At 49.9% G+C, this 25,512-nt stretch overlaps 1 protein-coding gene across 8 annotated transcripts in view; it reads left to right on the top strand.

The window, feature by feature from the left end:
- TRRAP (transformation/transcription domain associated protein) overlaps positions 1-25,512 on the top strand; it is a 143,069-nt gene that overhangs the window by 57,256 nt on the left and 60,301 nt on the right. For all 8 annotated transcript variants that reach the window (XM_078872757.1, XM_078872760.1, XM_078872759.1 and 5 more), the window contains 6 exons: positions 1,481-1,593; positions 2,695-2,830; positions 12,262-12,649; positions 15,860-16,125; positions 20,326-20,426; positions 23,176-23,377. In XM_078872757.1, the coding sequence (XP_078728883.1) occupies positions 1,481-1,593; positions 2,695-2,830; positions 12,262-12,649; positions 15,860-16,125; positions 20,326-20,426; positions 23,176-23,377 (1,206 nt within the window). The remainder of the gene's footprint in view (positions 1-1,480; positions 1,594-2,694; positions 2,831-12,261; positions 12,650-15,859; positions 16,126-20,325; positions 20,427-23,175; positions 23,378-25,512) is intronic.

Raw genomic sequence — 25,512 nt, 5'->3', positions numbered from 1 at the left:
GCATTGAGGTTTTAGATTATTATAACATCTAGTGATTAAAAAAGTAAAACACTCAGAGGGCTGTTCTCAGCTGACGACCCCAGAGTACGTGGTGGAATGTTAGGTGTCGCCGTTCCTTTCCACAGGATACCGTACAAGAGCTCTAAGCCGTTTGTTGTGTTTGGGGCGTGTAGAGTCGCTATCGTTCCAGCACACTTGCCAGACAGTTTGAGCCAAAATAGCACACCCTAATGAGTCACGGATTCTGCCCTGGATTGATGGATGGATCCATTAGATCGCGGGGTGGCGGAGACTCTTCCTTACCGAGGACTTTCAAACAGCTTGGTGGACAACTTCACACGACAAAGAACCCCCGTGTAGCCTTAACATGCTTTTGGGACAAGTGCTGTTAGCGAGCACCTATTAAGGCCGGCACGGCACACCAGGGGGTGGGCGGCCAGCACCACGCCCGGCCGCCTTTGTCTCCCTAGCGACAATGTTTTTACGCACCGCACCAAGTACTCATTTGAGGCCGAGTCGACCTAGGGGAGGCCCAACCCGGTTCAGATAATCGTCACTGGTGTTGGCCGTGAGCAGGAATTGAACTTGGGTCGCCGGGTTTGTAGTGCACACACACATCTGGCTATCAACAACAAGGCAACTCCTATGACTAATTGGGAATGGTACGCAAGCGTAGGATTGATCACCCTGTCGCTGGCCGCCTTTGGGGAGGGTGTATAGTATGAAAGGCCGAAACACCCTAGGAACCAAAGGTTCACTACTGACGATGCGCTCCCCAAATTTCACCAGGCTCACTGTTCTTGAACTCTTGGAAGTGCTTGCACAAAGGATAGTAACATCTCATCCTGTGTTCTTGGAATCAGTAACTTGTGTCACTGCTTGAGGGCCACATCGAAGCGGTAGGACTGGTGCGGATAAACACATGGATGGATCAACGAATTGATGGTTTAAACAGATAATTTGGGTGGATGGGTGCAGTGCTTTTAGATTAATTAAAAGATAGATGGGATAATGGATGTTTGAATGGACAGATGAATGAGTGGGTGGAGGAATAAATGTAATGGATGGATGGGCAGGGATGGATGAATTAATGGATCGATAGGACTGATGAATATCTAGGTGGATGGACAGATGCACAAGAATGAGAGGATGCCCACAAATGGATGGAATGATAGACTGGACAGGTGAAAGGCCCGACGTATATATATGTATGAATGTTGAATTTCTTTTGCACCGTCCATAGGCAATGGAGCTAATCGGAGGTACGGGGCGAAGGACAACAAACTAAACACAAAAAGCAGTTCTAAATAAATGAGTCCTCAATCTAGATGATTTTGAAATGCATCGCTCCAGCAGCGCATCTGAAAGCGCACGATGGCCGAGCCAAAAGCCACCGCCGATGCGAGGATGACCGGAGTTGGCGTGGTGACGGTACGCGGACGTTGGCTGACCCTTGGCTCTCCGCCCTCCTCGCCCGCAGGCCCAGGAGATGTACGAGAAAGCGATGGAGCACGCGAGGAAGGAGCACGAGAAGGGGAACGCTTCCCCCTCCGTCTTCCCCGAGTACCAGCTGTGGGAAGAACACTGGATTCGGTGAGCACCTCCTTCTCATAGACAACATCATCATCGGTGATTGGTTTATTTACCCTTCCATCTGGCAACAAAACTGACACCTTTTTTACAAGGAGTCATGTTTGCATAGACCACAATACCTGCAGTCGTAATGCAAACAAAAAACATAACTCTGATAATGTATGTGCACTGTCCTTGAAGTTGATTGGTCCACACCCGAGACAGCTTTCCTTAGAGCCTAGTCTCACATGGTGTTGGACCAGATGACGCCAAAAGGCGCACAACTCAAAGACAATGCACCATCAGAGTATGAGAGCTCGGGGTAATGGAACATCATCATCATCATCATTGTCGTCATCATCATCATCCTCATGATGATGATGCCATACGCAAGAAGACGATCGGTCTCATTCATCGTTGTTGATTTTTGGGTCGGTCTACGTTAATAATCTGGCCCAACGTCATTCGTGAGAATCTCCCATAACGCTACACAGTCAAACATTAAATTGTGACGTGTCCCAAGTATTTCACGATTTGCCAATTTAGTTGTGTTTGACCATCAGGTTATGTGTGTGGGGTGGGGGGCGGGTAAGCCTCCGTGGAGAAAACCCATAAATACAAGGAGATAATACTCAAGCTTTCATCCAAGCTGAGTAACCTACAATCCACCCGGCCACCTCCTTCCTGATGAGTAGTTCTCAAATTAAACATTTGTACATGTGGCAAAGGTTGTGTACTCCCACCTCTACTAAGAGGCATACATCCAGCAGTAGATTGATTATGGCCTGGCTGTAGAGATACCAAAACAAGTCCCCCTCTTGGTGATGGATTGGGGTGTAATTCTACTAGATGTAGGTCAGATGCTCAGTCATGAACAGAAGGAAGAACGGACGAATTCGAGAACATAGGCAGGTTGGTGACATCGTTCAAACTGATGATGAAAGTACGTGGGCTTGGGTAGGGCACATCACTCGAAGGGCCAGAAATTCCCGAAAGGGCTTCCTCTAGGGCTTCTAGTTAGCGGAGGTCCTTCCACCAGTGGTGGCGGGAGCAAGCGATTTCAGGGCTTCACCTTTTACCTTTTCCTGTTCGAATCGGTGTCTCCCCTGTGCTCGCGTGCAGCTGCTGCAAGGAGCTCAACCAGTGGGAGGCGCTGACGGAGTACGGGCAGGCCAAGGGCCACGTGAACCCCCACCTCGTGCTAGACTGCGCCTGGAGGGTCTCCAATTGGGGAGCCATGAAGGAGGCGCTTGCGCAGGCAAGGACATGCGCGCGCGCACGAACATACACTCGCTCACGCGCACGCACGTACACGTCCGCACGCACGTACACGTCCGCACGCACGTACATGCGCAAGCAACGAACCGCCATACGCCAGTAAGCGACTGTGACAACGGCGCTTGTGCCAGGCTAGGTGCATTTTGAGGACCGCCGCGTGAAGTGTGGAAGGCTCCACTATTAGCAGGAGGTCACGGGCACGGAGCCAGGTGTTGTGGGTTCACTGATTGAGATGACGGGCAGATGGGGACCGCCTGCGCTTCCCACAGCCACATGCATTCGCAACAACAACAACAACAACAGCCGCTATTTTCCACTGGCGGTGACATCACCACAGTGCTTGTGTCAGAGCCTGGTGTGCTCTGAGGCTATGGGAAGTGTTGAAGGCTCGCTCACAGACACGGGTGTTATGGGACAGCTGACTGAGATGACAGGCGGACGTACCATCTGTGTTCCCCACTGTGCCAAGTTGCTGTGTTCTAGCCAGCCGGCGCTCCTCTCGTTGTTGTGACCATCAGTCCTCCTCCCTCCGTTGTTGCGCACATGCGCACACACGCACTTGCGCAAACTTACACGTATGTATATGCTCTTATGCACATTAAATACCTGCACATACACATCTACAAAGACAAAGATCCCCCGTATAGCCTTAAGAGGCTGTAGGGGCAAGTGCTGTTAGCGAGCACCTTTGGCACGGCACACGAGGGGGTGGGTGGCCAGCACCATACTCGGCCGCATTTGTCTCCCTAGTGGCGATGTTTACGCATCGCACCAGGTACTAATTTCGACCTCGGAGAGGTGCAGAACCGGTTGAGATAGTCGTTGGCCATATCGCCGGGTTCGTAGCACAACGTGCTAACCGCTACACTACCCACACATACACATCTACATACATTCACACGCGAACACACAGACCTAATGTAGACATGGGGCAAGCGCTGTTATTGAGCATGGCGCACGAAGAAGTGGTACGGCAAGCACTGCACACACCCTGCTGTCTTCGTCTCCCCAGTGTTGGAGTTTGCACACCGTCGCATCACTTGAGCCCGAGTCAGCCAAAGAGAGGCTTAGAACAGAATGAGGTCACTCTTGCCCATGATGTTGTACATTGTTGAGAATTGAACTCGGGTCACCGTGATCGTCGCGCAGTGCGTGACTCACTGTGCCACCACTCCCACCACATGCTCACATGCACACACTTAAGTATTTATGCCGTCACCACGAAACATGTGCCAGGCTAGGTGCCCCTTGGGCAGCTTGAAGTGGTGAAGGCCTCGCTGGAAGGAGGTCATGCGTGGGACAGATGCAGATCAGACGATACGGGTTAACGTATCGGGGTGAATGGCAGTTGCACGACCCGCATTCCTCGCTGTGCACAAAAACAAATATCTCCCCTCTAGCCATGCAGACTGTTGGGGCAAGTACTATCAGCGAGCGCCTGTTGATTACGCCCGGCCGCCTTTGCCTCACCCAGTGCTGATGTTTTACACACTGCACCAGGTGATCGTTTAAAAGCTGAGGAACACCTAGGGGTTGTCCAGAGCCAGATCAGATAATCGCCACCGATGATAGCCGTGGCTGGGAATCGCACGTGGGTCGCCGGGTTCGTGTCGCAGCGAGCTAACCACCGCACTAACCACTTCCCCAACTCTGCACACGAACACACGTGCACACTCGCTGATGATCCCCGCACACGCGTGTAAACATGTGTGTCGTGTTATGCTGTGTATTGTGTGTTTGGCGTGTGCGGAGTGGTGCGCTAGTCCAGATTGGTACGTACGATGTATGGTACGTGTGGTGTCACGTTTCACGTTGTGTGTGTGTGTGTGTGCGCGCGCGCGTGCCCCGTGTGGTGCGTACGTATGTTGTGTGTGTAGTGTGATGCTTCATCTTGTGTGTACGCTGCGTGCGCTGCGTGCTGTGCGATGTGCCGTTGTGTTTATGGGGAGACGGGCGGCACAGCATCGCTCGGCTGTGCGCAGCAGTGGGCACGCACGGGCACACGCACGGGCACACGCACGGGCCGCACGCGCCGCACGCATCACACGCCAGACTCTCACGCCCGCCCCACCACTCGTATAAAAATGTTATTCCGTCGAACATTCGTTACATGGCAACGCGCCTAGGTAACTAGTCCTGCTGGCTCCAGCCTTGTTTTGCTTGTCCTTACGCGACTGCCCCTCTTCTACGTTGCCCCCCCACCGTCTCGCTGGCGATGCATGTTGTAAGCGAAGAAGGCTCTTGTATGTGTCGGCTACGTGAACGGCTCGTCTTGAGCCTGTGTCGACGACGACGACAACGCTCGCCGTTTCAGCCGATGCCATGGGAGAGAGAGTCCCCTTATCAAGAGGAGTGTTCCGAAGTGGGGCCGATGCAGTGCTTTGGTCGCCAAGTCTCTCTCATGGTTTCTTTCCGTTGTAGCTGGATGCAGTGAATGATAAGTGAAGCTAAACTACTTTTAAAAAACTCAACTCCTTTTGTTTATCCAGTGAAGGCCCACTGAGGTGTACAGCTCTTTTTCAGAAGCGACCTGGCCACAAATGACAGCTCAACGAAGTGGCTCTATCGAGTGGAAATTTACAGCAGCCAAATGCTCTAAACGTGCGTTTCTAAATGGGGAGGGAAAAACCGGAGGACCCGGAAAAAAAATCCACGCGACCACGGGGAGAGAGAGAGACATGCAAACTGTAAATAGACAGCAGGTGTCAGGGTCAGAATTGAACTCACGACCTCCTGCATTCCAGGCGAGGTAGTTAACATCCCGCCACTGTGGCGCCCCCTGTAAGTAAAAACAGACGAGGGTTTTGTCTCCCCACCAAAAGAATGAAATGGCCTGTAGGTCCGCCAGTCTGCCAGCCTTCAGAAGCAGTGGTTTTCAGCGGGTTTTAAATAATTGTTGTTACCCGCAGTTCAAACAAGAGGGCCCTTTTTTATTTTAGCCATTTTGCTATGCTGCGCTGATTGTGGGGGCGGGGGGGGGGGGCGGCTCTTCGCCCTATTAAATCACAGCGACAAAACCCAGCGGCGTTTGTTACGGGCCACACTCTGCTGATGAGACTCGGACATGTCAAAGCTGGCCCAAGAGTCGTGACTGCTTGAACAATCTATCCTATCCTGATTAACATTGGTTCAAAATGACAGTGATGGACTGAAATCTGACGATATTCCTTGGGAAGGGTTCGGCGAGGCGTAAGTGAACGGTGTCGATGCACGTTCGTAAACCAGCACTCTGGAGGCCGAGGATCCGGCAGAGGTCGCATTCGGGTGCCCGATACCCGTACCCTACCCGATACCCGGCTACCCGTACCCGGCCGGGTACGGGTAGGCCGTGAGTCACTGGTGAGTAACCGTTTGTCACTCATTTCGGGTAGGGTACGGGTAGGGAACGGGTACCCGTACCCGGCCGGGTACGGGTACCCATTTGCGACCCTGGTGCGGCCGGGTACAGGTACGGGTAAGGAATCAAAACCTGTTTGCGACCTCTGGGATCCGGTGGACGAGATGGTTTTCAGCACGACTCTCAAACCCCGACTGTTGTTGCCCTGTAATAGCCAGGAGGTGGCAGTGCGGCCACGAATCCGGCCATGCCCAGACCTGTGGGGTGGGGTGGGAGGGGGAGTAGGGGGAATCCATCATTCAGTAGTGGATTAATCACGGGCTGATGAGGATGATTATGAGTATTATAATAGGTGGATGTGGCATTGAGCTGGCTCGTGTGGGAGTTGATTGGGGCTGGCATGCAGCCTTCTCACGAGTGTCTGTTGCGAGTGCGTTTTTCTCTTAAAAGAGATTCTGCGGCGGGGATTGAGCATTGCCAGGAAATGGCTGCAAGTCTTTGCCACCACCGGCGCCGATTCTGTACGTGTGCGCGCTTCTTTCCCTCTTGTGGGGAGTGGTAGCGCGCTGCTCCCCAACCCTGCTTCGATTCCCGCTCACAGCCAACAACGGTGACGATTATCTGGACCGGTCCTGAGGCCTCCCCGAGATCAACTCGGCCTCAAAACGAGTACCTGGTGCTGTGTGTAAACATCGTCGCTAGGGAGACCAACACGGTCAGGCGTGGTGCTGGCAACCCCCACCCCCTCGTGTGTGCAGTGCCGGGCTTCATAAGTACTCGCTAACAGCACTTGCCCCAACAGTCTGTTAAGGCTGCACGGGGGATCTTTGTCTTCTTTCTCTCTTGTCCTCTGACATCCCCCCCCCTGCCCCCACCCACACCCCACCCCACCGCCCCCCAACTCTCATCTCTCCTTTTTGTTTCTCTTTTTTTTTTTAAACATCACGGCTAGTGTTTTGATCCCTTGACTGTGGCGGGGAATTGAAGCCATATGCTTGAGGCCTCCTCCTACCTCTGCTGCAGAGACGTTGATCGTACAGTGATCTCTCTGCTGTTGTTGGGCTCGCCACTGACGACGACGGCACTAACCGCAGAAAGTATATGCTGTTTAAACAAATGCGGGGCGCAGCAAGAAGCCACTGATAATTTCCACGAACAAGCGCACGTTGTTGTTGAATCAATTAGCGCAAAAGCCCACAACATTTACATCACTTGTATACGAAATCAGTTAAACAGGGAAATCCGTATTAACATTTCTTCTAGATTTGAAGCTTTCGTGACTGCAAGGATTCATATTCTTGGGTTTTTTCGGTAAAAGTCACGTAGGTAAAAAAATTTAATTAAAATTGATCGAAGTAAAATAAAAATCACGACGTTTCAGAGGCAATTTTTTTATTTTACTTTTATTATTTTTAGTTTTAAATTTTGACCTACGTGACTTTACTGAAAAAACCCAAGAATATTAACATTTCTATTTAGGAGAAAATGAAATAATAATTTAAAGATCATCTGTTTATATATGTTTTTGGGCCTCGGTGTAAGATATTTGGGCATCTAAGTTTAAAGGTTTTTTTAATAAATGTATTGGTCTCTCACTATATCTGCGTTGGGGTCTCGGTAGAAGGACCCTACACGTGTATGGGTCCTCTGCACTAAAAATTCTGGAGGTCTTTACGGGAGTACAGTATGTGTGTCTCCATTCCGAGTTTCAGCAACGTAGCACGCAGATCGACCTCAAACGTGTGCTGCCTTGCAAAAGGGGGCATAGTATTTGTTTAATTAATGGGTCAGGGCGCACTGCCTACTAAAGCTGGCTAATATCAACAACGGGAGTGAGACGGTGGTGACCGGGTGGCACTTGGCAAGTGCAGTCCCCCCCACCGCTACCCCACCTCCACGCTCATTTGCTCAGAGCTTTGGGCGAGCGGGTGGCTCTCTTGTGCTTGCACAGTGACCGGCTTATCAGTATTGATTCTGCCGTGCAGGGGAACCAGAGGTCACCATTCTCACACACACACGCGGCTGCACGTGCGCGCGCCCGCCAACCCCGTGCGTCTGCGTGGAAGAGGATGCCCCACCCAGCCGTAGCGTGGTGTTGATGTTTTAAAAATTGTTGGTGATTGTTTTTCTCGGTTGCGTGGTTCCTCTCCGCTGTTGCGGCACTCGGGGGAAGTGGTCCATGGGAACGGGCAACAAGCGGCAGGATTTGCGGCGGCTTGCGTCCCCGCACTTTTTTTTGGGGCGGGGGGGGGAGTCGTTTTGACGGCACTTTAGTGCCTCTGTCGAAGGAACACGATTTCAACCTGCGCGGACTTGCGTCTGAAATTCAGCTGTGGTCGCAGCGGTCGATCATTACCGTGTTTATTTGCATGGACGTTATTAATTGAGCTTTTCTTTTCGCCGCTGCCAAGTGTCTGGTGTCACCAGGTCCCAATTGGAAACGAGCATTTATTGCCCAGTGAGTTTCATCTGTGGCAACATAAATGAATAAAGGAACACCGCAGGCGTACGAAACGGGGGGGGGGGGGGGGAGAGGGTGAATGGGGGTGAGGAGGTGGGGCAGCCTCATCATCGAGCTCACGTCTTCGAAACTTTTTACAAGCGGCGACGTGCGTGAGATGCTTGGCTCCATTCACTGATGCACACTCACAGCCAGCCTCACCACCCCCCCCCCTCCCGTCCACGCAGGCGCCTTCCAGATGCATTCACTATGAAGACGAGGATTTTTTTTTATCGTGGGCGATGTTTTGCAGTCGTCTTTTAAAACATTTAGTGCTGAGCGTGTGTCCGTGTGTGTGTGTGTGCGCGCGCTCACTTAGGAGAGAATGAAGGCTCGAGGCGAGCACCTTTCCTTTCTGTGCCACTTCTCAGAATTCGGAATCTTTATTTAGAATGGAGAGGAATCCGATGAGCTATGAAACACTTTTTCACAGATGTCCAGTAGGGAAGGTTAAAGAGTGTTACAAAAAATGATTGGAGTGCATGGTATAGGAAAGGTTTGCGTGCGTAGTGCCGACGTTACTGGGTGCTCGCTAACAGCACTTGCCCGAAAGGGTCTATAAGGCTTAGTGAGGAATCTTTGTCATCGTATGCCAGGTGTGTGTGTGTCTGCGTGTGCTTTTGGGAGCGATAGTGTAGCGGTTAGCGCGCTGCGCTATGAACCCGGCGACCCGGGTTCCATTCCCGCTCATGGCCAACACCAGTGACAATTATGTAAACCGGTCCTGGGCCTCCCCTAGGTCGACTCAGCCTCAAATGAGTACCTGGTGTGCGGTGTGTAAACATCGTCACTGGGGAGATGAAGGTAGTAAGGCGTTGTACTGGCCACCCAAAACCCTCGTGCACCATTCCGGCCTTCATTGGTGCTCGCTATCAGCACTTGCCCCTACAGTCTGTTAAGGCTATACGGGGGATTTTTGTCTTTGTGTGTGGTTTACTTGTGGTTTTTGGTGGTGAAATGGTTCACGCAGTTTCTCTTCTACTTGGCGATGCTGCTTTGGCAGTCGTGTGTAAGCACAAATCATACCAATGCAGCCAACATGTTCTTCAATAACACCGTGACCTTAAAGAAAAATATATATGCGTAATAGGTGACATTTCACGTATTGGTCCTTCTTCATTAGCCCTCTGCTAAGCACGCCTCACTCTGCCGATGCGACGTTTGAGTGTCGTAACAGGTCCCATAGTTTTTCTTGTGTTTGACCAAATGCTGCTGAAATTCCGTGCTCCCTGAAGGCTGTGCGGCTGATTGGGATATGTTGGAATATATTCTAGATTTGAAGCTTTCGTGACTGCAAAGATTCATACTTTTAGGTTTTTTCGGTAAAGTAGATAAAAAAATAATAATATTAAAATAAAATTATAATAAATTAAAATAACTAAATTAAATCACGACGTTTCGGAAGCAACACAAGTCTCCGTCATCAGGTGTAACTGCTCCAGTAAAATTACAGTAATTTTGAAACGTCGTGATTTAATTTAGTTATTTTCATTTATTATTATTATTTTATTATTAGTTTTTACCTACGTGACTTTACCGAAAAAACCTAAGAGTATGTTGTAAAATACTTTACACTTTTATTATGTGCAGGGACAGGCATTTGTTTCTTTATTTTGCTGCTATGATAGAGGACCCATTTCCAAAAACGTCCATAGCCCAATGCAATGAAGAAGAGTCGTAGCCTGAAACTTCACCTTGGTACATGTTTGGTTTTCTTTTACGGCCACAGTGTTATTGACGAACGTATTGCGAGTTTTCTCTCAAACCGGTGGCCCTGAGAGGGATCGAACTGGCCAAAATAGGTGGCCACGTACAGCGCCGAGCATGGGCGCGAGGTCTCATATCCATATCTGGTTATTCTTCTCCTCTTCATCATGTTTGTCTTTCAAGTTGTACAAAGTGAGCGATTTCATTTATAAAATATCGACGTCACGTGCCGCGGTGACCAAAATAAACAAAAAAGCGCGGTGGCCGCGCGGATTCGTTTTGACCGCAAATTGCTTATTTATGGAGGATATTCACGCAGGGAAATATTCCGAGGCTTGCCGACGCTCATTTTCGAAGGTTGCCCCCATTGGCTGCGGGGAATATTGTCTTTTATCGTGGGAGGTATATTTAGCCATTACACTCGCAAGTCGGCGCATTATGTCCGGAAGCTCTTAATGTCCCCCAGCAATAACCAGCTTAACACCACTTCATTTTTCATGTACGCATTCGCGTGTGCAGAAGGGCATACTGCTGGTTAATATATATTTTTTTACAATTAATTAGAATGAAGGTAATAATATTCAGATCTTTGTTATAAACCCGTCTGGGAAATGAAAGCCTCCCCCACCTCCTTCTCTACAATGTCGGTCATGCGGCTCGCGACACCGCACTTCACCGCACTTCTTCACCGCACTTTCGCACCTCCGGTTAGTACGGTTGGCTTTGTACGGTGCGAAAGACGTTCAACATACAGACGTACGTACAACGCTGGTCAGTAGCGTGTTGGTTGGCAGGCGGTGGTGGTGGGTGGAGGAGTAGGTGGGAAGCGGGATTGGTGCAGATGCCACTCGCCACTGATGTTATAGCCTTTGCTGGGAATTTATCTCGGGTCAGTGGGTACATCGTGCAGTGTGCTGCCACTCGCTTTCCTTGAACGTCATATTCTCTCGTCCGCTGGTCAGGAGATTGCAGGACCACAAATGAATTCTTAAGTGTTATCCCCTGTTATGCAAAGGCACTCTCCAGGTACGAAAAGAAGCCTTGCCAACAACAACTGGCACTTAACCGACGTTGGTTCGAGAAAGGCTGACGCTGCTGATGAGACACTTGAGTGTCGAAACGGGTCCCGATTTTGTCTTGTACTGAATCGATGCTGCAGAAATGATACACTCCCAGAAGGCCGTGGTGCCGATGGGTTGCGTCAAAATTGTATTGTTGCATTAAATGTGTGGGGACACAGATGTATGAAGTACGTGTCTTGACTGCTGATCCGTTGTTACTTATATTCTGCAAAATGACGCGAATAATTATTTTATGTTACGTTAGATATGTCATTCTACTCTTGCGCATGATGGCAATATGTTCAGGAGCTAAATGGCAATGTCAGTCTGCTCGTCACGAGAGGGCTTCAGGAGAGAGTATATGGGTCCACAGGTTGCGTTGCATGCCCACAATCTCTCCACTGTGGCTTGTGTATAATCTATGGTTTACGCTATGGGTTCATAGTTTCAGTTGTATGGCCACAATGTCACCGCTGTTACTGGCACCACGGTGGCGAGATGGAATCTCCCTCGCCTGGAATGCAGGATCGTGTGTTCCATCCCTGATCCTCCATTTTTTCCCTCCACATTGAGAAACATGCGTTAGAGTATTTTGCTGCGATATGGTAAGCCACTACGTTGAGCTATAATTTCTGGTCAGGTCGCTTCTGAAAAAGAGCCATATAGCTCAGTGGGCCTTACCTGCTAAAAAAAACTAATAGTTTTAAAAGATTAATGTTCTGACGTCGTTATTGTTCGAGCTGCCAGCGATGGTAACTCATGCCCACGTGCCCGTCTCGTGACGCCCCTCCTCCCCGCGTCCGCAGGTGGAGTCGAGCTGCCCGCGCGAGCTGGCCTGGAAGGTGAACATGTACCGGGGCTACCTGGCCGTGTGCCACCCCGAGGAGCAGCACCTTGCCGCCGTGGAGCGCCTGGTGGAGACGGCGAGCGGGCAGGCGATCCGCGAGTGGCGCCGCCTGCCGCAGGTGGTGTCGCACGTGCACACGCCGCTGCTGCAGGCTGCGCAGCAGGTGATGGAGCTGCAGGAGGCGGCGCAGATCCACGCGGGCCTGCAGCCCGGCAGCCTGGGCCGCCACAACAGCCTGCACGATATGAAGGCCATCGTGAAGACGTGGCGCAACCGCCTGCCCATGGTGTCCGACACGCTGTCGCACTGGAGCAGCATCTTCATGTGGCGCCAGCATCACTACCAGGGTGCGTGGCGCTCCGCGGTTTTGGTTCGCATTTCCGGCAACCGCTGGAAATGTCGAGCGTTTTGCAATGTCTTCAGCTTTTCAACACGGAAACCTAGGGAGCTCTCCCACAGCGGTGGGGGTGCCGTGGTGACGAGATGTTAACTCCCTCGCCTGGGGTGTCGCCTAATGATGTTAGTTGTAATCACTGACGCAACGTCGTACTCAAATTGTAAATGTTGTAGATTTGCTCTCCAAAGTGCCAACGAATTGGCACTTTGTTTACTTGACAAACCCTACTAATTGGCTGTGTCGGATGGTGCCGGATTTAACGAGACATTTATATTCACATGATCTAACCCAAAAACCTTTTATGGATGGTATGCAGGAGGCTGTGGATTCGATCCCGACCCTGATGCCTGCTGTATATTTGGAGTTTGCGTGTCTCGCTCTCCGTGGTTACATGGATTTTTCTTCGGGTCCTCCGGTTTTTCCCTCCACATTTAGAAATATGCGTTTAGAGTATTTAGCTGCTATAAACTTTCACATGATAAGCCACTTCGTTGAGCTGTCATTAAAAAAAGAGCTTCAAAGCTCAGTAGAGCCTTACCCGGTAATCAAAATAATATATAGTCTAAATATGGAGGGAAAACCCAAAGGACCCGGAGAAAAATCCACGTGATCATTTTAAATATACAGGTGTCAGGATCGGGATTGAACCCACGACCTCCTGCATACCAAGCGAGGAAGTTAACATCTCACCACCGCGGCAATTCTGAGTATGTGGCTCTTCGTGCTTTTCAGTTTGTTTGGGCTTTGATGGAGATTTTAAAAAATCCGTAACGAAATCCTGGGTCTTTGCGGGAACATTGCGATTGTATTGTGAAACAATTTCACTGGAAATAGGCAAAATATTTAACATTGAAAAAGAGTCCCATGCCAGGCGTAGCGAAACCATTTAAAGGAATATATTTTTCATGTTTTGCTTGATGTGCAAAGCAGGTTAAGTGCGGTGCATTTAATTATTGATAATGCCGGAGAGATGTGGCCATGGAAAGGCCTGTAGGGACCTTCCAGGAACCAAAGTGCGTCATCCCACCCGATGAATTCTGTTTTAATAACGTGATTTATTGATAAAGAAAAGCCTCGATGAGTCTCGAGAATATTTTCCAAGAGAGTGCTTCAGTGGGGTGCTCTGCCAATTGGTGGTGGTGTATCATAGGAATGATGCCATGGGGTGGTGGTGGTAGTGATGATGGTAGTCGTGGTGTGGGGGTGGTAGTGATGATGGTGGTGATGGTGGTTGCGTAGTGATCGTATGAGCCAGACGGTGGTGGCGCAAGGAGTGTTTTGCACGTTGGATACCCACCACAGTAATGGCACTCACAGCACGAGGTAATGGAGCAACATCCATTATACCCAGGCAAGTTTTGTCCCGTAGTGTCATCATCATCACCATTCCATGGGCAGATAGTCCATTGGTGTCCACTGCACGTTTCATAGTGTAAAGCTCACAAAGTCCCGTCTCATAAATCTCACAAATTCATCCCTTCCCACCGCCAAAGTCCTCTCTCAGCCCTGGGAGCAACCAGCGATAAGGACCCCCAACCCCACCCACCCACCGCTTGAGATCGGCGGTGTCGTATTTAAAGAGATGCAATCGCTGGGCAAGTTCGGTGGACTTGAACCCCTCGTGTTGCATTTCTGCGCCGTTCCGTCTGCCAACTTCTCCCCTCCGTCTGCCAACTTCTCCCCTCCGTTGGGCAGCAGTGGTTGGTGGCACCTTGCCAAGAGCGCGGGGGGGGGTAATGGGGAAACACGGTACTCCATCGTTACCAATTCATTTCCTTTGCTTTCCTAGAGGGGGTTGGGGCGAAGAGGGTTTTCGATGATAATTAATCAAATGTATTTAATTAGAATGTTGATTATTTATCCAGGAAAGCCACATCGAGTCCGAGGACTTTTTTTGCGGAGGGGATCCTGCATTGGGTTATTGTTTTAAGATGTTTTCAGCCAAGCCGGAACACGCGGACAAAAACCCTACGCCTTGCGCGAGGGTGCATCACTCTGTTCCCGTACAGATGGAAACAGATGACTATGAGTCCACTCGCACAAATGTTGCGAAACTCCCTTCCTGTGGGTGTCGAGGAGGAGCCGTGCCATGGCTCGCCAGGCGAAGGTGGTGCGGCAAAAATGTGGGCTCCACCTGTTCCGTCTGTATGGGATTGAGTGTTGTCCCCTAGCACGCGTGGATTTTCTCCGGATGCTCCGGTTTCCTCCCAAGTGGGAACACCCATTCATTTGCTGATAACACCGAATATGGTAGAGGACCACAGAGTTTTGGCGATTGTTGGTGGCGACCTGCCGCGTGGCTGCCTTCCCGCTCGTCTTTGGTTCCTCCTCGCACCTCGGAGTCACTCGCCCTCTCTGTCTCTCTCTCCCTTCGAAAGCGAGCGAATAAATTTCGATTTAAAGCTTTCGTGACTGCAGGGATTCATCTTCTTGTTTCTTTCGGTAAAGTCACGTAGAAGGGAAATAATAAAATAATAAAAATAAAACTATAAAATACAATTCTCACGACGGTGAAGAACAGGTCTTTCCGACAGACCTGTCTTTCTGACAAACCTGTTCTTCACCTGAGGACGGCTGCTTGCGTTGTGGCCAAAACGTCGTGAGAATTGTATTTTATTATGTTTTATTTTTATTATTTTATTATTTCCCTTCTACGTGACTTTACCGAAAGAACCAAGAAGAAGCGAGCGAATAGTGTACGGCGGCAACGCAGCAGGGTCACAAGTAGAAATTACCATGACAATAATCTCTCGTTGAACGCGGTAGATGAGTTCCTGAAAAGTGCCGCGTTTTGCCAAAAAACGCGTTGAGCGAGGAATTGCTGATGAGATGAGGGGACGTGTTTTTGTATCATTTTGCTCGGCTGCATAGCGCAATAAATGAGTTTGTCGGCAGCTGCTCAGAAACCGCGTTATAACGGGCGTGGTTCTGCGTTATAACGGGCGTAGTTCTGCGTTATAACGGGCGTAGTTCTGCGTTATAACGTTGACGCATTCCGCGTTGTGCGAAAAGTGTTCCGCAATACAAGAAGCACGTAGTCGTGAAAATGCGTTGCGTGAACACGCATTAAGCAAGGACTTACCGTTTAATAACAATCATAATAACGAACACGCATGTCGGCGCTTTGTCTCGCGTGTCTCCCCGTGCGTGCATCCCGCAGCGATCGTGACGTCATACGAGGCGTGCTCGCAGGGCGACCCCAACGGCAGCCAGGCCCTGCTGGGCGTGCACGCCTCCGCCTCCGCCATCATCCAGTACGGCAAGATGGCCCGCAAGCAGGGCCTCGTCGGCGTGGCTCTGGACTCGCTCAGCCGCATACACACCATCCCCTCCGTGCCCATCGTCGACTGCTTCCAGAAGATACGCCAGCAGGTCAAGTGCTACCTGCAGATGGCGGGCGTCATGGGCAAGAACGAGTGCATGCAGGTGAGAGGGCACGGGGAAGGGAGTTGGGGGGGGGCGGTGCGAGTGTCGGGTGTGTTTGGTTTGCTACGCAGAAGATGGGCCCCGTTTAGCCGATTGCAAACTCTTGTCACCTAGGTTATCACGAGCGCACAATATTCGTAAAATTGTAAGCTCTCTTAAACAGTTCTGCCTTGCATTTTACATTGAACTGGTTAAATGTTTGTAAAGAGTCTTGAACATGCAGCAGCAGTGAGTTCTGGCCGATGGACCGCTGAGTAGGTGAGTGAGTGGGTAGGTGAGTTTCAGGCCGATGGACCGCTGACCGCAAAGCTACGAGGTCCAAATCTCGCTGTCCGAATGCGCGGACAGATCAGGTCAAAGGTGCTGTGAGCACAGCAGCATCAACTAAACAAATACAAAAAACTAATATTTTAGAAAACGAGTACAGTGGAACAACTAACAAATGAGGTGTTAATTGATCAGCGTGTGTGGATGGTGGTTGAGACCTAAGTATTTAATTTATTTCACTATAGCAGAGATCTTTACTACGAAGAAGGACCATTACCTGAAACATCATCTCATATTTTATTTTACTTCCCCTTGTGGCAGTGTTATTGACGAACTTAAAAAAGAATGTGTTGGTATTTGTGCTTGTGCACCACTGCCGACGCAGACACATAACAAAACAAATATTGTGTGAATCATTGCACCATCAATAACCACACACGCACACACGGCACATGATGACAACGATTCCCCATTTGACCTTCGACACCCGTTTGGAAAGTGCTGTTCGTGACCACCCCGTAAGGTCGGCACTGATCATGATCACGTGCTATGGAAAGAACGCTGCTTTTGACAGACCAAATTAGATTGTTAGCTAAAATTACAGTTACCTTGTGACTGGAATTCATTAACAATGACACCATTGTAATTGGCTCCAGGTTTGCAGGGGTTCTGGTGGTTGTGGTGCTACAGTGAGGAGTGGTGGCGCAGTGGTTAGTGTACCGCACTCCAGACCCCGATGACCCGGGTTCGATACCCATTCGCAGTCCAACGTCAGGAGCGAATAGCTGACTCGGCCCTGTGCCTCCTTCACGTCGACTCAGCCTTGTACGAGCACCTATTGCGGCGTGTAAAATATCAGCACAGGGGAGATGAGGGCGGCCGGGCGTGGCGCTGGCCACACCATTCCACTCGTGCGCCGTTGAGCTGTGCAGTTTTTTTGTATCGGTGCTCGCTAACAGCACCTGCCCCAACAGTTTAGATGGCTACCTGGGCGGGTGGGGTCATTGTCTGTGGTGGCAGTGGGATCTTCGTCTTCAGGATAGAAGTAATTACGGTGTGTCGTGTATTTTTTTAACCAGTCAGAGCACACTCACACAAATGGTCCTGTGTAAGGAAAACGAGCGATAAAATACATCGGTTAACGTACAGGCGAAAATGCTTCTCAAAGAAGGTGCAAAAAAAAAGATCTTGCAACGGCAAAATAAAATCCAATTATAATTATATACAATTTATGAACGTCAACATGAACATCAATAACCGGTGTAATTTTTACTTACAAAGAGTGTAGTATCGTACGGAAACACCTGTTATTAATTTTCTTCCCTCAGGGGAATGAAGGCGGGCTCCCCTGTGCCTCTCAGTCACCGCGTTTTATTTGTCCATACTTCACCACGCCGGTCAGTAAGGGGTTGATGAAGGCAGTGGAGGCCCCAGGAACGGACATCGCTCGCCGCTGGCGTGAGAACACCAGATGGGAAATCAAAGTCGTGTCGCCGGGTTCCATGGCGCAGCTCGCCGGACCACCGCACGTGGCCACCTCTCCCTCTGCCTGCACAGAAACATCGACAATTTCTGTAGTGATTTCAAAATATCCACCGCCGTAGGATGTTATTTTAGAATGCGTTAACCCGTACACTTTGCACGAATAATAATAATAACAGGCCTTTCCATTGTTTAGATCTGAATCGTCTGGCATTGAGCCCTAGCTCGAAAAATACCATGCATTACAGAGCCATTCATTCAACATTTACATTCCCAAGGCTTGCACTGCTGTCCTTGCTGGGAGGTCATTGTGTACGAATATCTCGCCCCCCCTCCCTCCCCCTTCATTAATTTCGGTTAGTTCTGAAACAATGGCGTGTTATTGTTGTTTTTTTAATTAAATTGTTTTACCGGGAACTCGCCGACCTGTGGGACCTGTTGGCAGCTGAGTGTGTAATGATGGCTGCGAGCGTGATTCGCAGAAAAATCGCGTGCCACGACGACAAAGCGCACAGACGCCCCCTTTGTGAGCGGCGACCATGTGCCCCTCTCTATTCCTCGTACCCTAGGATGCCCTCGCCGAACTCCTACAGAATTCTGCCCAAAAAGGGCAAGGCTGTGTCGCCTCTGGGCATGCCCTCCGGGGAAGTTCTGCAAATCGAGGAAAACGGTCGCCTTCCCATTCACCAGGAGCTCGATGGCGTCCCCCATCGTCGCTTGAAGTCACGCAGGCCCCTTTTGGACCTGCGCGCTTAACCGGTAGCAATGAGAGTTCAACTCCGATGAAGCTTGGAGAGCTGCTTTGAGTTCAAAAGAACTCGCAAAATTAACACCTTGTGAAAGACTCAACGCAGAAGATGCCTGGGTTTGATCTTCGACGAAGCTCACGGCCCACCCTAAACCGCATCCACTGCACAAACCATGGCAGTAGAAGATGCGGGGGATAACTGATGTACACATGGAAAATTTAAACTCTCTAGTGTGCGGCAAACTTGGGTCATCCAGAACAGAGACCGTACAACGTATAACGACGCAATGTCCGTTCCACAAATGCGAAGGAGACGTCGCAGCGATAACACTGCGCTGCTCCTGAAGCAGTTGTCTGGATTTCCCACCTGAATGTGAAATTGTAGTGGTTGCTCAGCATCTACATCAGCCATACGGAAGAAGAAGATTCCCGCAGTGTAGCACGTGCGCATGTGTACATTTGCATGGCCCTTTCGGTCAATCCACTGCTGGATGAGAGCCTCCGCCACACCTGTGCCGGGGGTAGTTCCGGTGGGGGGAGGTGGGGGGGTTGTTTGACCGTACTTTGCCACGCTGGTCGGTGCGGATTTGTGAAGGTGGCGAGGTTAGATGTGACAATAGAAGTGCAGTACAACAATGAATTTTGCTGCACGGGCCTCTGCTACCAATCACGTAGCCCTGCAAGCCCTATGGCAATCTGCTTGTGCACAGGTGGTCACCCACCCAAGCGTTATCCTGTGTTCAAACCGGCATTGGGAAGGAACTGGCTAATTTTTGAACAAGGGTAAGAATAGGTACTCGCGCAAGATTGAAATAATTTTCATTTTCAAAATTGTGGTTTTGGGGATGTAGCATTTGAATGCCGATTCATCTTTTCCAGTCGAGTGGCCGTCATTCTGGACTAAATTGCGGAGACTGCAGATGAGTTTGGATAATGGGATTTGCAGGCGTGCATCCGTGTGCTGGAATAAATTACCCGTGTCTCACTTATTCATGCGCATTGGCGTGAAATATTTTACGTAAGTTTTAAAAGTGAACATATTGCCGAATCTCAGCTATGACGATAAATTTGCAATTTGCGTGAAGATTGATGGCAATATGATAATGGTTTGAATATTCTTCCATCAATAATAACGTTGGGAATGTTGCGTTCTGTTCTTGCGAGTCATAGGATGCCGTCGGAAGATTCTCAAAGTTATGCTTGTGTGCAAAATACATAAATCGTGAGTGTTTGTGGGAGAAGGAGTGGCAAAGAGGATAGCGTAGTGCTCTACGAACCCGGCAACTAAAATAGAATTCCGGCTCGCAACCAACAACGGTGACTAATATGTGAACCGGCCCTGGTCCTCCACTAGGTTTATTCAGTCTTTAATAAGTACCTGGTACGCTGTGTAAAACATTAGCACAGGGGAGACAAACGTGGCCAGGCGTGGTGTTGACCAAGCTACCTCCTCACGTGCCGCCCCCTGCCTTCACAGGTGGTGCTCGCCAACAGCACTTGCCCCAACAGTCTGTTGAGACTATACGGGGGGGCATCTTTGTATTTGCGCGTGTGCATTTGCGAATGTGTGTGTGCATTTGCGAATGTGTGTGTGCGCGCACGTTGCCATGCGCACACTTGTATGTATACACACACACGTACGCACACATGCCAGGTAGGTGCAAATTGCACTAACTGCCTGTTTTTCGCCCGAACTCCCCCAGGGACTGGAATTGATCGAGTCAACGAACCTCAAGTTTTTCACCAAGGAGATGACGGCGGAATTTTACGCGCTCAAGGGGATGTTCTTGGCTCAGATCAACAAGTGAGTAGAATCGCGCGCGGCAATGCTGCCGTGTGCTGCGGAGGAAGAAGAGGAGGGAGGGGGTGGTGTCTGTTACCTCTCAAAGCAAATCGCCCTCTTCTCATTAATATTACTTCGCTTGTATCCTTCTGAGAGCCTCGCCCACTCTCAAAAAGACTCCCTTCCAGTGGGGTGCTGCCAAGTCGTTTTCGCTGCAGGGGGGCGATGTTGCTGCTGCTCCTTTGCAATCCCAGACGCGTAATTCGCGGGTTATAATTCGTAGGCAGCATTGGGACGTTTGGCTAATGGCCGGTCACGTCGTATGTTTACAGACAGGTGACATCCAGTGGGCGGTGGGGACCAGGCCCCGCGGTTCGAATCTGGCAGGCAGCCCCGGTTAATGCCGCTGTTTGTATGAACCATGAATTGCCGGCGTCGGGTTAAAATCATTGGCAAAGTCGTGTCTGCACGCGGCATTCCCTAGATCCGCTCGACTATAAATGAGTACCTGGTGCGTTGTGTTATCGTCAATGCTAGGGGAGACAAAGGGCGTGGTGCTTGCCACACCCCACCCCCTCGTGTCGCGTGACAGCCTTAACAAGCACTCAATTACCACACACGCACCAACTATTTGTGAGGCTGTACGAGAGATATTTCCGTCGCTATTTATTTTGCCAGCCGGCCATGAGAAGTTGTATCTCCTCTCAATACATTTTTGTGATCGTACGCAAAGAGATGCCGGTGTTTGTGTTGCACGCGTGAGCCGAGGAACAGCTGTGGCCACAGTTGCAGCAACACATCTGGACCTGCTATAAAAGTCCTTTGATGTCCCGTCGAAAAAATGATCACGATTCTATTGCCCGAGCAGCTTCATTTTTGGCCACGAGCTTGGTTCTGATTATATTAAGGTAGGCATCGCCTTACATTCCTGTCAGTTGTGTGCGTGTGGTGTGTACGCATGTGTAAGTGCGTGTGTGTGCGTGCGCACGCACTTGTGTGAGGAGCAGTAGTGTAGCGGTTAGCTTACTGCGCTATGAACCCGGTGACCCGAGTTCGATTCGAAGGATGGGTATGGTACTCGTATATCCGTTAGTAATCGGGTTTGGAAAAGGAATGAGATATGGCAGCAGGGGAAGGAGGCGATGGTGCAGGGGGTTGATGGAGGGATGGATGGAACGTGATAGTGGATGAGGCTGATAGAAGGGGATGGGCGTGAAGGTGGATGGTACGGTATGAAGTGAGTGCACGGAATGACAGGGTCGATGGGTTCCTAAGCTAAGCGTCGATGAGAGTAGCTTGAGGTAGTGGTGGCCAGGCAGTTGGGCTGCCTGGAAGGGCATGGGTGAGGCAGGGTTCAGGGAACAATGGGGTAGGGGCAGTGACTCGGGGTGAGGTCGGGCTCGGGGAACATGGGGGATGGGGTCGTGACGAGAGTGGAGCGGCGATTATCTGAGCCTGTCCCGAGTCTCTCTTAGGTGCTTTTGACAGACCAAATACCACGTGGCATGAAAGGAACCTTGCTTCTGACGGACCTATTTCGATCTACAGCAGTATCGTTAGCTGAAATTGCAGTTGCATTGTGACTGTAATTTATTTCCAGTGGCACATTTATAATTGTAATTGACCCCAGGTTTGCAGTGATTCTGGTGGTAGCGGGGACTTGGTGGTGCAGCAGTAGTTGCACTGCACAACAAACCGATTCCCGGCCATGGCTAACATAATTTGCAATTATCTCAACCGGTTCTGGGCCTGCTCTGTGTCAACCCAGCTCTAAATAAGTACCAGGCACCATGTCGGCAATAATAGGTACTCATTAACGGCACTTGTCCCGACCGTCTGGGATATTTGCCGCTGTGCGTCTGTGTTTACGGGCCTGCGGGCCTGCGCGTGCACTTCGGTTGCGAGCGATATGCAAATCTTTTGTTTACCACCCCTAATTCCACTTAGCATTTAAAGCAGTGGTTCTTAACCTGGGATGCACGCACTCCCTGGGCGTGCGAGATGCCCTTTTTGGGGGGTATGAGACATGCCAGATTTTTTTTGGAAGGTAAATCATCGAAATACAAATTATGCACAGACACATAAGTACAACTACTTATATTCTTGGTTCTTTCGGTAAAGTCACGTTAGAAGGGAAATAATAAAATAATGAAAATTAAACAATTAAATTCTCACGACGTTTCGATTGCAGCACAAGCAATCATCATCAGGTGTGAAAACCACAGCAAGAAAATTTGAAAAAAGTGGAGTGTTTTTTTTTTTTAGAAAAACGCCACTTTTTTTCAATATACTTCACCACGCTGGTCAGTGTGGGTTGTTGAAGCTGGATATAATGTATGAAAAATAGGAGTAGGTTTAAGCCTTTCTGGAAATAAAACAGGACGTGTTAAGATGTTCAAACACCAAATAGAAATATTTTGCAAGGAATCAAGTCTGCATAAACCACACAGTACTTGTGGTGAACATGCAAACTAGATTGAATGGATTTGCTGTACTGCCCTCTGACGCCAACCAAGTATCCCTCCCCACAGTCGCCTATGACACGTTGTTGTGTGCACGTGTGTCTGTATGTGCTCGTGTGTGGGTATGCGATGTTTGTATCTGAACTGGTCTACTCGTCCGTAAATGAGTAGCCGGTGCAGTGTGAACGTTCAGCACTGGGCAGTCAGCTGTCCACACCCCCATCCCGCGATAGTATGCCGTGCTGGCTGTAATCTTCGTGTCGGCGTCTAACCGTGCCTCTTGCACCTTCCCCCCGGGCCCACCGTAGATCGGAGGAGGCCAACAAGGCCTTCTCGGCGGCCGTGCAGATGCACGACGTGCTGGTCAAGGCGTGGGCCATGTGGGGCGACTACCTGGAGGCCGTGTTCGTCAAGGAGCGCCAGCTCCACCTGGGCGTCTATGCCATCGCCTGCTACCTGCACGCCTGCCGTCACCAGAACGAGCACAAGTCCCGCAAGTACCTGGCCAAGGTGAGCTTTGGTTTGTTCTTTTCTTCTTGGTTCTTTCGGTAAAGTCACGTAGAAGGGAGGTAATAAAATAATAAAAATAAAACATAATAAAATAATTCTCACGACGTTTCGGCCACAACGCAAGCAGCCGTCCTCAGGTGAAGACCAGGTCTGTCGGGGAGACAGACCTGGTGCGTGTGTATGTGCGCGTGCTTGTGTGTGCGCGTTACTTGGTGGGTGGAGTGGTAGTGCAGTGGTTAATCTGCAGCGCTACGAACCTGGTGACCAGAGTTCGATTCCCAATCACGGGCAATACCAGTGACCGGTATTTGAACTGCTCCTGGGCCACCTCTAGGTCGACTCAGCCTCAAATGAGTACCTGGTGCAGTGTGTAAACATCGGCACTAGGGAGATAAAGGTGGCCAGCCGTGGTGCCGGGCAGCCCCCCCATTCGTGTGCTGTGCTCGCAAACAGCACTTGCCCCAAAAGTCTATGAAGGCTATAAGAAGATCTTTATCTTTGGGCGTGCTACTTGCGACGATCAACAAAATGCTGAAGTAGAAAAAAATTGGTACGTTTTGTTGACGTGGCAAACCTTACTTATTGGCCACGGTGGCGAGATGTTAACTACCTCACCTGGTATACAGGAGGTCGTGGGTTCGATCCTGATCCTGACGCCTGTATTTTGGGAGTTTGCACGTTCTCCCTGTGGTTGTGTGGATTTTTCTCTGGGTCCTCTGATTTTCCCTCCACATTTAAAATAAACTTGCTGCTATAAATTTCCACGTGATAGCCCACTTCGTTGAGCTATCATTTGTGATAACCACGTCGCTTCCGAAAAAGAGCTATATATCTCAGTGGGCCTTACCTGGTAAAATAAAATTGTTATTTAGTATAAATAGGGTGTATGACACATGTACGCGATCTCTAACCCAAGGACACCTTATCACGAGCGAGGATATGGGATCAGAGGTTTGGTGAGGGTCAGAAGGCATGCGGTGTGGGCGTTGTGCTAAGTGAAGGTGGGGAGGGAACGAAAACAAACGGGGTTGGGTTAATAGCGGAACATGAAAGGAGATGTTTGGGTGCAGCGAGGCCGAGGCAAGGTGAGGGCAGGCAGCGTTTGCAGTCGGGCTGCGGGAATTCCTAAGATGTGTGTCGTAAACAATCAAACATTCACTGCTTGGGAAAGCCATCGTGGTGAAGTATGGTCAAATGGTCACATGACCCCCATGATCGTGTGGGTTGAGAGGCACTACATCCAGCAGTCGATTGACAAAGAGTTTTTAGTTAGTTATTTGTTCGTCATCGTACCAATAAAATGTGGCAAAATACACATCAGCCCTCGAAATGCAATCGCATGGCAGCATCCCAAAATAAATAATTGTTTTCACTCTCGCATCCACCCACCTTGACAGTTCTTCTGTTACAGCTAAATGCCGTTCCTAGACTCTGCCAAATCCAGATTGTGTTTAAAGAACCCTAAAGCTTTTACAGCTGCTGCTGTGCCAGTGGAGTGTGTCACAAGTGCCAGGGGAATGCGTCGAGGTGCCGTGTGAACCGGAGAGGCAAGTTAGCGCTAAACCGTGGATGACACCTGCCAACTCTTGCGAGCTGCGAATATTAATCCCTTTTGCGTGCCCCGGAATGCGACACACAAACCCGGCTCTCGGCCGCGCAAAATCTGCGGCGGCGTGAGAGGTGAGTTGTGCAGGGACTGCGGCGATTTTTGTTTTGCCTTTATGCCGAAAGATATCGGCTTGCCGTTATCAACCCGATCTACCAATTCTCAGTTTAACACGTAGGCTTTCGCGACCAAAATTATCCATAATAGAGGTTTTTAGGGTGATATCGCGTAAAGAATAATGTGTCGTCAAATACCGCCACCGCCCGACACGGCCAAATTAGTAAGGTTTTTCACGTAAACAAAACATGCCAGTTAGTTACTAGTTCAGCACACCAGTGTGTTGGAGAGTGAACCCACAACATTTACATTTCGAGTACGACGTTTCACCTGTAATTACAACCAAGCCTCAATCATGCGACAGCCAGAATTGTGGAAAAATCCTCCCGTTTCGGTCTTGCATAGAGGCCGGGGTCAATGTGATGTCATCACAGTGAGCCAGTCAGGTGTGAATACCAGAGGGGGGTGGGTT

This window comes from Lampetra fluviatilis, chromosome 35, assembly GCF_964198595.1.
Source record: "Lampetra fluviatilis chromosome 35, kcLamFluv1.1, whole genome shotgun sequence".
Classification (NCBI taxonomy): domain Eukaryota; kingdom Metazoa; phylum Chordata; class Hyperoartia; order Petromyzontiformes; family Petromyzontidae; genus Lampetra; species Lampetra fluviatilis.
The sequence above is the reverse complement of the archived record's forward strand: the minus strand, read 5'-3'. Positions and strand labels throughout refer to the sequence as shown.